Source organism: Phyllostomus discolor, chromosome 4, assembly GCF_004126475.2.
Source record: "Phyllostomus discolor isolate MPI-MPIP mPhyDis1 chromosome 4, mPhyDis1.pri.v3, whole genome shotgun sequence".
NCBI lineage: Eukaryota > Metazoa > Chordata > Mammalia > Chiroptera > Phyllostomidae > Phyllostomus > Phyllostomus discolor.
In genome coordinates, this window is record NC_040906.2 from 78721239 (window position 1) to 78735449 (window position 14211).

General features: G+C 32.3%; 1 protein-coding gene across 1 annotated transcript in view; it reads left to right on the forward strand.

The window, feature by feature from the left end:
* The window catches only part of LRP1B (LDL receptor related protein 1B), a 1792671-nt gene that overhangs the window by 1290448 nt on the left and 488012 nt on the right, over positions 1–14211 (forward strand). Inside the window, exons 34-35 of the mRNA XM_036023545.1 lie at positions 1857–1982; positions 3552–3683. Coding sequence (XP_035879438.1) covers positions 1857–1982; positions 3552–3683 — 258 coding nt within the window. The remainder of the gene's footprint in view (positions 1–1856; positions 1983–3551; positions 3684–14211) is intronic.

The window sequence follows — 14211 nt, forward strand, 5'->3', positions numbered from 1 at the left end:
TCATCACTTGTCAATCCCAGCTTTTCAGTCTTTAATGGTAATTGAAATAAATTTATATCCAAATGTGTATATCTATAGATTAGCATTGTGTTAACATACTGTACATTCACATGTTTTTCTATAGAATGAAATATGTATATTGTCAATATAGAATTCTTATAAATGTGTTAATATTATTATATCATTATTGAAACAATCAGAGATCTGAAATTTCACCTTAGGAATTTCACTTGGGAAAAAGGGAATATATTAATTAATCTTAGTTTATAGAGAATACAAGTAACTATTTCAAAAGTTCAGGCCAACTCAAATCCTAGTGGGTGCTACTACATCAGATGCCCACTGCAGTAAGTGAGCAGAAAACATGGTAGATCTGCTAAAATATCTCACACATTGAGAGTATTTCATAATTCAAAAATGACAGAACTCATGAAAGACTTGATTGATAATTAAATCCCATCAGACTGCCTTGACTTCAGGAGACCAGGAATAATGAATTGCATTGGTACTTTGAATTTTCCATGGGGCACTATTGATATATAACATTCATCATGTTTTTAATTTCTCACCAGATTTACTGCACTTCATATCAAAGCTTGAGCATCCAGTAAATGGCATCTTATACCTTTTTTTAAATATTTATTTATTTATTTTTAGAGAGGGAAGGGAGGGAGAAAGAGAGAGAGAGAGAAACATCAATGTGCAGTTGCTGGGGGCTGTGGCCTGCAACCCAGGCATGTGCCCTGGCTGGGAATCCAACGTGCAATGCTTTGGTTCATAGCCCACGCTCAATCCACTTAGCTACACCAGCCAGTGCACATCTTAGCACAATAGAAATGTTGCAAAATTAAATATTTAATGAACTTACTAAGTAAGGTTGTAAATTACTTAACTTCACTAGTTTTAACTACACATTAGGTATAGTAAATTCAATGGAACATCTTCATAGAATGTCTACCTGTGATTACCTAATATTTGTCCTTGCTACTGCAAAGGAATAAGGAATGTTAATATGCCAATTAATTAGATGGCTCTTCAGGGTATTCTTTAAACACATTTTTAGGAATATTCAGAAGAATATGTTCCTAGGAAAGACAAAATTGATTACCTTGCTTTCAAAATCCTTCCTTTTAATGCTATAATCTTTGAGTTGAATTACTAATATAATTTAATAATCATTTGTTTGAGACATTTAATTAAAGTATTCTTAAAAAAAGGAGTACCTGTAAAGTAGAAATGAAATTTAAAAGTCAAAAAGTGAAGATTTTCTGTTTTGTGTGATCTTAAAATATAACCAATGTCTGTGACAGCATTCATCACAAACCAAATTCCTTTAGATTTTCTTTAACTAAAAAATTTATGATGTATTTCCCTTTACTTTAAATCTTTTTAATGACCTCTTTATTTTTAAATGTATTTTACTGAAATATAATTGAAGTATAACACTGTGTAAGTTTAAGGTGCACCATGTATTAATTTGGTGCATTTATATATTACAATATGATTACTACTGTATGTTTAGCTAATACCACCATCACATCATATAATTACCATTTATTGTAGTGGGAGCAATTAAGATCTAGTCTTAACACTGAGTGGTCTTCAGAGCTAAATTAATACCATAAATTGATTATAGTATTGTTGTCTATAATCAGTATGCTACATATTAGATTTCCATTTACCATTATGTAAGGTCAGACTTCAACTGTAATCTGCTTCTTCAATTTAGTCGATATAAAATAGCATATTTAGTAATCAACAATAGCATAAACATTTGTTCAAATTATTGACAATGAATGCTATTCTTTTTATTTTTCTTGAATTTTATTAATTTTGTCTGTTTTCCTTCTACGTAGGCAGCAATTCCTGCCAACTTAATAATGGTGGATGCTCTCAACTTTGTTTACCGACATCTGAAACTACAAGGACTTGCATGTGTACAGTGGGATATTACCTCCAAAAGAACCGCATGTCATGTCAAGGTATAATGTTTTCAAACATCTTAGTTCTGATGTATTCACTTCATTTATGCAGACATTATACAACCAACATCAGATAAATATTAGGAAAATAATAATACTAGCTTGTTATTAGGACAGTGAGATACTACTCAGTATCACATGTAAGGTTTTTAATGTATTTAGTATGTTTTAAGTATTTCTGTTCTTATAAAACTTTCTAAGTTTGTAGTTATTTTCAGGAACTACAGTGTATTATAAAACCTATAACCAAATCCAGTAGAGGCTACCTGCAATTTGAAAAGAGGTTAAAACAGTAGTTGGTTCATTATAATTATAATCCAATTTGAATATAGTTTATTTAAAAGTAAAAAAGTTATGTTTACTTTCTTTCAACTATTTAAGAGTAAATACCAGAGAGAATGTGGGTTCTCAGGTTTGTTGACTGAGGGAGAAGAATATTTAGAAGAATGGGAACTTTATAATATATTTTCCTGTTTTTTTTTTATTTTATAGACTCTAGTTCTACTAGTCCCAAAGAGCAATGGTTATAGAATAATCTTTTTATTCTATATTCTATAAAAAAATTCTTATTTATGATCCAGTGATTATAACTTAATTTTATTTTAAAATACTTCAATCTTATATGAGAACTATTTTATTGTTGTCATTTTATTTTAATATATTATTATTTTATTTTAAATCATATATTTATATGATGCTCATGTGCAGGTACTGCTTCAAGACTTGAACATACTGATTCACATAACCCTCATAATAACCTTGTGGAGTAGGTTTATTCTCCATTTTTAGAAATGAGAAAACTGATTTGCAGAAGATTAGCAATCTTGTCCAAGTCACACAATTAAACAGTGGTAAAGATATATCTAAACCTAGTCACTTTTTGTTTTAATAAGAAAATAAGTATATATAAATGAATATTTTCTGACATATTAGAAAAATTCATAAACATCATTGTGCAGACTTCTGGTAGTGTGTGTGTGTGTGTATATATATATATATATATATATATATATATATATATGAATATACTGTAATGCTGAAAAAGCAAAATCTTAGCAAAAATTAAGCACAGAGAGCTTTTAGTTTTCAAAAGGATGTAAGAAGTCTACTTCTACTAGGAAAATTACTCATATAGTTATCTAAAATCAAAAGTGAATATTCTCCATAAGCAAAGAGATGCTTGGGCTTTAGAGAAGAAGTGGGTGGATTTAGTTGGTGAGGTCAAGGATACTTGTGCCTATTACTTACCTCAGTTTTTATGGTCCCAAGACCTGTAGTATCATCACTACTTTTTAGAAATTCAAATTATTGGGCCCCTGGGATGGGGCCCAGGTATGTGTATTTTAACAAGTCTTCCAGGAAATTCTGATATATAGTCAATTTTGAGAAAAACTAATCTACTCACCTTTTAACATTTCAGAAATATAGTATACAACCAAAAAAAAAAAAAGGAAGAGAGCTAAGTATAATTTTATGAAAGAAATTCAGATCATTAAAAATAACACTAATGAATTATTTTGATGTTAAATATTCATTTTGGACTTTCCTCCCCCCCCCCCATCTAATTAGGTATAGAGTCATTTCTTATGTACTCTGTTCATGAAGGAATCAGGGGAATACCTCTGGAACCAAGTGACAAAACGGATGCTTTGATGCCTATAACTGGAACTTCATTTGCCGTGGGAATAGATTTTCATGCAGGTAAAATAGCTTTTTATTCATAATTTATATGTATTGTTTTCACTTGATGTATTAAACATGATGGGAATATAACCATTCCGTCTACACTCTGATTGTCGAGATGAAAAATAAGAAAGCAAATTACAGATGCATTTTTAAGCCAAATACACATTGTTCTAAAAAAAATAATAATGAGGCAGAATTCTCCTGAGGTTTAGGATTTGAATTGCAAGTGCATGAAGACATCATGATTGGCATTTGGTTGCTTTACTTTTATTTCTACTTGTCTTTTTTTTCAAATAAGAGTTTTAATTTTAACCAATAATAAATACAAATATATAAACATTTTGATTTATTACATACTTAAAACATAATCTTATTTAAAACATATTCAGACTGTGATTATCTTATATTCTAATTCAGGTAGCAGCAAATTAAATCCAAATAATCAAAATGTTTATTAATGCTAAGCCATTTTAAAATACTTTTGAGTACGTGTCATTTTGAGGTCAGATTTTACCTTACTTTCTTGTTTTAACATACAATAAAACAAAGCAGATTGAGCACTAATATTTTACTGTCACTAATAAAAATGATTTGGAGATGGTTGACACTTCTAAAAATTTCAAAGTAAACAAGTTTTGTTTTGTTTTAGTTTTTTTGTGCTAACTGCTAAATTCAGATATTACAAGCATTAAATATGCTTCTCTCATGATATTCAGATTTATCATTCTACAAATGAGGGTTTAAACTTAAAACAAATGCCTCTACCTCTTGTCCAACTAAAGGATGTGTTTCCTGACTTAATGTGTTAGTGTTCAACTGCCCAACTTTTCTTTATTAAAATTAAATTTATTGAGGTAACATTAGTTAATTACATTGTGTGTTTCCGGTATACAATTCTATAATACATCATCTGCATATTGTATTGTTTGCTCACCACCCAAGTTTAGTCTACATCCATCACCATGTATTTGAACCCTTCTACTCTCTTTATCCTCTCATCATCCCCCTTTCCCTCTGGTAACCATGAGACTAGTGTCTATGAGTTTGTTTTGTTAGATTGTCTGTTGTTTTCTGTTTTATATCCCACATATTAATGAAATCAATATGGGTCTTGTCTTTTTCCATTGAACTTATTTAACTTAGCATGTTACTCTCAAGATCTATCCATGTTGTCACAAATGGCAATACTTAATTGTTTTTTATGGCTAAGTAGTATTCCATTGATATATGTATCACATCTGTTTCCATTCATCTATTGAAGTACACTTAGGTAGTTTCCTTGTCTTGGTTATTACAAATATTGCTGCAATGAATATAGGGTAGCATATCTTTACGAATAAGTATTTTCAAAGTTTTGGGGTATGAATCAAGATGAGGGATTGCTGGACTATATGGTAGCCCTATTCTTAATTTTTTGAGGAACCTTTATACTGATGTCCACAGGGGCTACACCAATTTACATACCCATCAGCAGTGTACAAGGGTTCCCTTTTCTTCACATCCCCTTCAGCACATACTTCTTGCCTTATTGATAGTTCATTGACATTTGATTTTCATTTCCCTAATGATTAATGATGTTGAGCTTCTTTTCACGTGCCTGTTGGCCATCTACATTTATTCCCAGTGGCGTTTTTTTCAAAGAAATAAACAAAAATAAATCCTCAAATTTGTATGGATAGTCAAAGATATCCTGAGGGGAAAGAACAAACTTGGAGGTGTCACACACACCATCTTCAAAATATACTACAAAGTCCCAATTATAAAACCAGTATGTTATTGGCAGAGAAATAGATGCACAGATCAATGGAATAGAATTGAGAGCTCAGAAATAAATCCACACCTATACGAGGTCTGTCCAGGAAGTATCAAGCCATGTAACATGAAAAAATAGAGACATTTATTGAAGAAGATACAAAATACAAGAAATATTGTACATAGGACAATGACACCTCAGTCCCCTTCAAAGTAGGCACTTTGGAACCTCATTCTGTTCTCCCAACCATCATTAGCTGCCCCATCATAGTTTTCTGAATCTCACTGATGGTCTGAAATCTCTCCTCTTTCAAAGGTGATTTTAGTTTTGGGAATAGCTAGAAGTCACAGGATGCCAAATATGGGCTTGTAGGGGAACAGAGTCATCCCCTGATGACTTGATTTGATGTTTTGCAAAAAAATACTCTGTGCCATGTGTGAGTGGGCACATTATTGTGATAAAGCTGCCAATCACTAGCTGCCTATAGCTGTAGCCTTCTGACTCATTTGAACATTTTCCACAGAGGAATGCTGAAGCTTAATGCAAAATTTGATACAGATTCATTGCTCTACTCACTCAGTTATTTTGAATGTGATGGCCACACAGTGCACATGTTCACTCAATGATGTGTACCACCGCTACTAGCTAGCACAGCAAAGTTGTTATTATTCATGCATGCACTTTTCAGTCCACTCTCCTTGGCTGCCAGGTTACATCAATGTTGCTCAAACCATTCTCATTGTATTAACAATGGCTGCACTCTTTCCAGACAGACCTTGCTATAGGCAACTGATTTTTCACAAAGGATCTGAAAACATACAATGGAAAAAGAAAAGCCTCTTCCGATAAATCACTGGTTGTTATGTAAGATTTCATGTTCATATTATGCCTGCCATATTTTAAAATTTCATTTCTAGAGATAAATTATTTTTAGAAAAAATTATTTCTTCTACATATGAAAAGCTGAAGGCTAAGGAATATATAAAATTAGAATGTTCAAGAATCTCTTAAAATCTTGTCAAAAAAGAAAACAGCTATCTAAAACTTTTTTTTGTTTTTTGTTTGTTTGTTTTTTAATTAGAGAAGGTTAGATGCATGGGACCAATTAAACATACAGTGTGGAAAAACCAGACTTTTGCAACAGACAGCATAGATTTAATATCAGTAGCTCACTAATAGCTCTGAGATCTTGGGTAGGCTACTTCATTTTTCTCAGGCTCAGTTTCCTCAACTTTTGGAAATATTTAGATCAATGTTGCAAAGGTTTTTTTACAGTACCTGATATACATAGATGCTGAGAATTTAGTAACAGTATCTAATAATGAAAAATAATAAATTATAGAAATTAATATGTGGTATATATTTATAAAAATGCCTTGGAAGCTATACTAAATTTCTACTTAGCAAACATTTTTTCTGTTTTTTTTTTTTTACATACATTTTCTATTCAGTTATCTGTGTAGAATAATGGTTGTTTTTAACTTCGGGGGGCCAGAAAGAGTGGGTTAGTAAATTTCCCTAGTGACATGAACTTAATAATAATAACAATGCTAATGAATAGTTTGTAGAGCAGGTGTTTAAGGATTAAATAAAATTACCAGCTATTTGAATTCATTAAATGCAAATCTAGGAGGACAGCAGTGTACTTAGCCAATACACCAGCTAAATACTGAAGATGATGATGATAGTGGCAGTGGTGATATCAAGAGCTTTCAACATCTTCACATATGTTTGGCTTCCATCTCCTAGTCTTGTCCTTCATTAACTGTATCTCCTGAGAATGTATTAGAATTAGAATAAGTGTCAGCAACTTAATTTATAATATTACTATAGACAATATACAAACTCTGTGACTTTGTAGACTGAAGTTCTTTCAGGGAGGGAGGATGGAAGATAACTGGATTGCTCCTGAGAGAGACCGAGAAAACAACTTACATGTAAACCTCATTGTTTCTTAAACCAAGGGCTTTATGGTTTATATGATTTTATGTTTTTCCCCTATTTTACAGATTTTATATTTTCTTATTTTTAGTGGCATTCATCACAGGGAAATAACCCCTTCTTTATGACCAATCAAATATATTGTGACAGATCAAAGGGCACACTCGCCCCTTGTTCTAATCATAACAAGAACATAGTGTGAAGAATAATCACTTGTTAAGTGTAACTATAATTTATGTAATATTATTTCACTACCACAATTTATAGGGATAAACACATTGTTTAAACCTGTACATTTCATGAGGATTAACAGATATGAACCTTTGCTGGGTCTTGGTCCTAATGAATTAGAGTTTTCTGCAGTAAAAGGATCTTGTACACCAGATGAAGCAATTCTGGATAGTATCCACCAAAAGGAGGCCCTGTGGCTAAATGTAAAATGTTCAAAGCATTCTTTTCACTTCACTGGAAAAGTTCTGTTCCACTGGAGGAAAAAATATTAAACTCTGAAAACCCTTGCCTGCTAGATGATATAGTCCTGATGAATGGCTATTTTATTTGATGCTTTGAAGGATATGTATTTACTTAGTCAAAAAGCCTTCAGAACAAAACCCATTGCTCTAATTAGTAATGTGATCTTCAGTAATGCTTTATTCAGTTTCCCCAGGCCACCTTGGTGGTATTTATGCCTTTTTCATAATAATTATGTAATAGAATATTAACTTGATAGAGGATATTCTATTCAGAGAAAGTTATTTATCTAAAATTTTCAAGGTTATATTTTTTCATCTTTAATCTCTATTGTGCAAATTTGAGTTATCCAACTGAATATTAACAAATGTTGATTACTACCTGTTAGCTGTAGAACATAACAGGTAAATTGCTGTGGAGGATAAAGATAACAAGGACTAGTTTTTTAGGTAATACATTAATGAAAGATCTGTATGGATTTATTTTAAGATTGTATCCAAGTATATCATTATTTGAATGTCATTTCTTGTAACTCACCATGGGAAATAATCCTAATGCCTTTCATACCATCACATAGTAACCTGGCTACTAAGATAATAAAAACACTGAAAGAACATGTCATCATGTACCTGTTAAAACCCACAGAATGTACATCACGAGGAGTAAACCTAATGTAAACTACAGATGTGACAATATAGGTTCATCACTTCTAATAAATATACCAGTCCTGATAGCAGAGTAGTCTATGTGTTTGGAGAGGAAAGAGTATATGGGAATTCTCAATTTTGCTGTAAATGGAAAAGTGCTCTAATTTGCATTTCTCTGATGATTAGTGACATTGTGCATATTTTCATATCTCTATTGACCATCTATATGTCCTCTTTGGATAAGTGTCTACTCAGGTCCTTTGCCCATTTTTTAATCGGGTTGTTTGTTTTTTTGGTGTTGAGTTTTGTAAGTTCTTTATACATTTTGGATACTAACCCTTTATCAGTTGCATCAGTGAATATATTCTCCCATTCTTTGGGTTATTTTTTTTTATTTTGATAGTGTTTTCCTTTGCTGTGCAAAACATTTTAGTTTGATGTAGCCCCATTTATTCATTTTTTCTTTTATTTCTCTTGCCTCAGGAGATATATCTGATACAATATTACTACAAGGAATGTCCAAGATTTTGCTGCTTACTTTTTCTTCTAGGATTTTTATGGTTTGGGGTTTAATATTTAAGTCTTCAACCATTTTGAATTTGTTTTTGTGTGTAGTGTAAGAAGGTGGTCTAATATTTTTCTACATCTATCTGTCCATTTTTTTCAATACCATTTATCAAATAAATTCTTTAGCCCATTGTCTATGCTTGCTTCCTCTGCCAGATATTAATTGACTATAAAGGCATGTTTATTGTTCTCTCTTCTGTTCCATTGATCTATTTATACTTCTGTTTTTATGCCATTATCATGCTGTTTTCATTATTTCAGCTTTATAGTATAGTTTAATATTAGGTAACTTGATTTCTCCAACTTTGTTCTTCTTTCTCAGGATTGCTATTGCTATGTAGGGCCTTTTATGGTTCTATATAAATATTTGAAATATTCATTTTAGTTCTATGAAATACATCTTTGGAATCCTGATATTAATTATGTTGAATCTATAGATTGCTTTGGGTACTATGAACATTCAAATATGTTAATTCTTCCTATCAATGAACATGGAATGTGCCTCCACTTATTTGTATCTCCTTCAATTTATTTCTTCAGTGTCATAATTTTCCAAATGCAGGTTTTCTACATTCTTGGTTAGGTTTATTCCTAAGTATTCCATACTTTTTTGAAGCAATTGTGAATGGGATCGTTTTCTTAGTTTCCCTTTTTTTAAATTTGTTTTTGGCATATAAAAATGCAACTGATTTCTAGATATTAATTTTGTATCAGGCTATTTTATAAATTCATTTATCAGTTCTAGTAATTCCTTGGTGGAATCTTTTGGGTTCTCTATGGACAGAATCATGTCCTCTGCAAAAAAAAAAAAGGCAGTTTTAATTCTCCCTTTCCAATGTGCATGCATTTTATTTCTTCTTGTCTGATTTCTCTGGCTAGGACTTCCAGTACTGTGTTGAGTAAGAGAGGTGAAAATGGACATCTGCATCTTGTTCCCAATCTTCAGGGGAACACTTGTGGTTTTGTCCCATTGAGTATGATGCTGGCTGTGAGTGTGTCATATATGGCCTTTATTATGAGACACCATCTCAACACCTCAGAATGGCTATCACCAATAAATTAACAAACAAGTGCTATGGAGGATGTGAAGAAAGGGGAACTCTTTTGAGCTATTGGTATGAATGCTGATTGGTGCAGCCACTGTGGAAAGAAGTATGGTGATACCTCAGAAAAATTAAAAATGAATCTGCCTTTTGACTCAGCTATCCCACTAGTGGGAATATATCCAAAGGAACCAAAAACACTAGTTTGAAAGAACATAAGTACCCTTATGTTCATTGCTGTATTATTTATAATCACCAAGATATGGAAGCATCCCAAGTGCCTATCATATCAGTAGATGAGTGGGTAAAACAGCTATGGGGCATTTACACAATGCAATACTACTTGGCCATAAAAGAGAATAAAATTTTACCCTTTGAGACAGTATGGATGGACCTAGAGAACATTATGCTAAGTGAAACAAGCCAGTCAGAGAAAGATAAATACCATATGATTTCACTTATATGTGGAATCTAATGAACAGTTTGAACTATCAAGGAAAATAGAGAGAGACTCATAGGTAGAGAGCAGGATAACAGCTAAGGAGGGAGGCTAGGGGGTGGGGGAGTTGAGCAAAAAGAAAAAGAACTCATGGACATGGACAACAGTGTGGTGATTTCTAGGGGGAGGGTATATAAGGGGACTAAGTGGTAATTGGAAAACCCAATACAAAACAAAACAAAATTACTATAAAAATGAACCATAAAAATAAATAAATAAAAGTTCTCTAAAATAGCATATATTAATAATAAATCACTAAAGGAGACTATGTGACAAACTATCTTTGCCATATTGAAACAGTTGACTATCAGCTATTTGCATAGAAGACTCTCCTCTTAACAGTAGCATAACATTTACATATATCTTCTAATATTAGAACTAGGAGTATCTGATCACATCTAGTAGCAGTCCTCCATATTGCAGATCAGGGAACTAGAACAAAAAGATATTGAGGATCTGTATAGTAATAGCATATCCTAATTCTAATTCTTTACACTATGTCATCTTGCATTTGTAGGTACCGAAACTAATTTTATTCAGACCGTTTTTAACGTGATGATGAAATTACATTACACTTCTGCAAATTTCTGCTGCTAGAAGATCATGTTTCCTTTTGAATTATATACTGAATCACATCATCTCAAACGCATTTAATAATTGAGGCAGGTGACTCTTAGGCCAATGTCTCCTTAGGATTCTCTTTGCCTGGAGGCTTAAGAAACTGCTATTCATAAAACTTTTTTAGTAATCACTTTGTCATCAACCAAGGCCACAAAAAAATTATAGGAATATTTTTTTATGTCAAGAACAGCAATAGCTTAAAAAATGTGATAATGTTGCTTTGATATATTTTTTTTCAATTTTACAAAAACATTTCCTTGACTACGAAATTAATTTTTAAGGGTGGTTCATTCATTCTTATTCTTGGGACAGTGAACTAACTTTGTATTGCCATTTCAAACTTGCTTCAACATGGCTGTTTTAAATCATATGAATAATATGTATCTATTTATAGATGATAATATGGAGTAAATCTTTCAAGATGTAAAGCACTACCACTAAAAAATAAAAACTTTTCAACATTCTCTGGGAGAAAAATATCATAAATATACATAAAATAAAGTATTATAAGTTAACTTATTGGAACTATCTCACAAATGTCTTTAATATAATTTCTAAACCCAAAACATTAAAACAAAACAAAAGGCAAGCTTCTTTTAAGCATCTGAATTCTTCAATAGGTAACCTAAAACCCTAAGTTCTAGGAAATGTACATCGATGGCCTATTAAGATTAAAGTCTTGATCAACTTATTTGGGACATTTATTATTTTCTCTGTTATTGAGACAATCACTTAAGCAAATCTAATGAAAGTTTTTTTTCTCAGGCAGTTAGCACTTGTCATGAAATTGAAAAGTCCCAGCAACAGCTTTAGACTATGGCAGTTCACACAAAACAGAAACAATCTGTGTTTCAGTTCCTTTTCTTTACCCCTTTCCTAAGTCACTCTATGCTTCTGTGTTTCCTTTTAGCTGCTTAGGATTCTCTTTGGCAGACTACATTCAAAAACTGATACTCTGATGTCTCTCTACTCTTTTCCTGATCAAAACTCATTTACCAAGAACCCCAATCTCAAAAATTTCTGTTACACTACTTCACAATAAACTATTAGTAGTTTCCAGGAGATTGGCAAATTACTGTATGTGTTTGAGCAAAGCACAGTATCCTAATCCAGCACCATAAACCCAACTAAAGTAACACTAAAATATCTGATGAAAGTATTTTATGGACAGTTTAATTTTAGGGATGTTTTTCAACTTACTCTGAACTCTGAGTTTTAGACAATAGATTTGCACCTGTTTATTTCCAAAAACTCAACCCTGGATATGCTGACAGGTTAAATGATACTGAAGAGGTATCCTTTAGCAAAGTTACATTGATTCCCTTAATACAGTTAAGTATAACTTTAACCTTGAAAAAATGTATTACCTCCATTTTAAGAAAACCAAGTATCTATTAGTCCATTTTTCTTTCTGACATGCTCTCAGAAAAACAAAACAAAACAAAAGCTATGATTCATCTTCTGAAATTGTCATTCATTAGTTTTTAATCAAGCAGAAAATTTTCCAGTTAACAAAGAAAAAGAACAGTTATTTAATTGATTTTTGGACTAAGCAATGGACGTTTAATTTCTTTTTAATATTTGGCCTTTTTCTTAACCAGAATCAGTAAGTAGTAAGTAGATCCTTTTGAGGACTTGAAAAAAGAAATAATTATTCTGGTGAATTCCTTAGTATTTTTCAAACATGGCTGAAATAGAACGCCTAAATATGGGACTAATTACTAGCAAGTGCATTAGAAAGAATAGGTTTGGAAGAGGAAGAAATTAAAATGATATCATCCAAATATCTTAATATTTAATGAGTACTTGCTATATTATAGGAATAAAGTTTCAAAAATGGTATGTATTTATGCAATTTAATTCATGAAAATCTGTTTAAGGAAGTTGGCTTTATTTTACCAATGAAGCAACTGGGATTTGGAATGAGATATGTATGCCGAGGAGAACTGGTTGCTTTGGGATGCCCACATTCAATTTTGCATTCAGGATTTGCATTTAGGTTTTTGCCCTTGAGATTGATACAAACCATGAATTGAACAACTATTAGTGGAGTAATCAACATGAGATCTCTAATAATTTCATAATGACTTTAAATCATGTTTTAATTATGATTGGGGAAAAGTTGATTGGAAATATCAGGGCTCAGGGTTTGGTGGAATTATTCTATAGTTATAGGATCACCCCTGCTAAACTTTGGGGCACAGATTAGTGGTTCAGTCTCATCTGAGAGAAGAGTGAGGGAGATGATGATGGTTATCATCATGGAAAAGAGGAAAAGAATTAAGAGAAAAAATCATTTATTTGATTGTGTTTGTATTAGTTATCTATTATCGTATAACAAATGACCAAATTTTAGCAACTTAAAGCAACACTTATTATTTTATAAGTTCTATGGGTCAGCTTAGGTGTCTCATGAGGCTGCAATGAAGGCATTGGCCAGAGGTGCAGTTCATCAGAAGGTTCCACTAGGGAGGACCCATTTCCCAGTTTATTCATGTGGCTGCTGTCCAGATTCAGTCCTGTGTGGGCTATTTGATGGAAAACCACAACTCCTCACTGACAACTGGCTTCAATTTCTTGTCATGTGAGCCTCTCCATAGGGTAGCTCATAACGTGACTGCTAACTTCCCTTAGAACTAGTGAACAATTGTGTTCAAGGACAGATACAAAATGGAAGCCAGATCTTTGTAACCCAATCTCAAGAGTGGGGTGCCATCACTTTAGATATATTTTGTTTATTAGAAACTAGAACTAGCCTACTCTCAAACAGAAGTAATTAGAGAAGGGTATGGATACCAGGTGGTAGAGATCATCAGTAGCCACATTAGAGGCAATTTATTATAATATTATAGATGTGTTATGTATATTATCTCCATATATTGTTTTGTAAGAGGTGAATTTTAATGATTTGTTTGGGTTATCAGTGATGCTCCTTATGGACACCCTCTGTATTCTGGCTTAAACTAAGGGAGGATGTGTGACTGTGAAGCACCAGGATCAT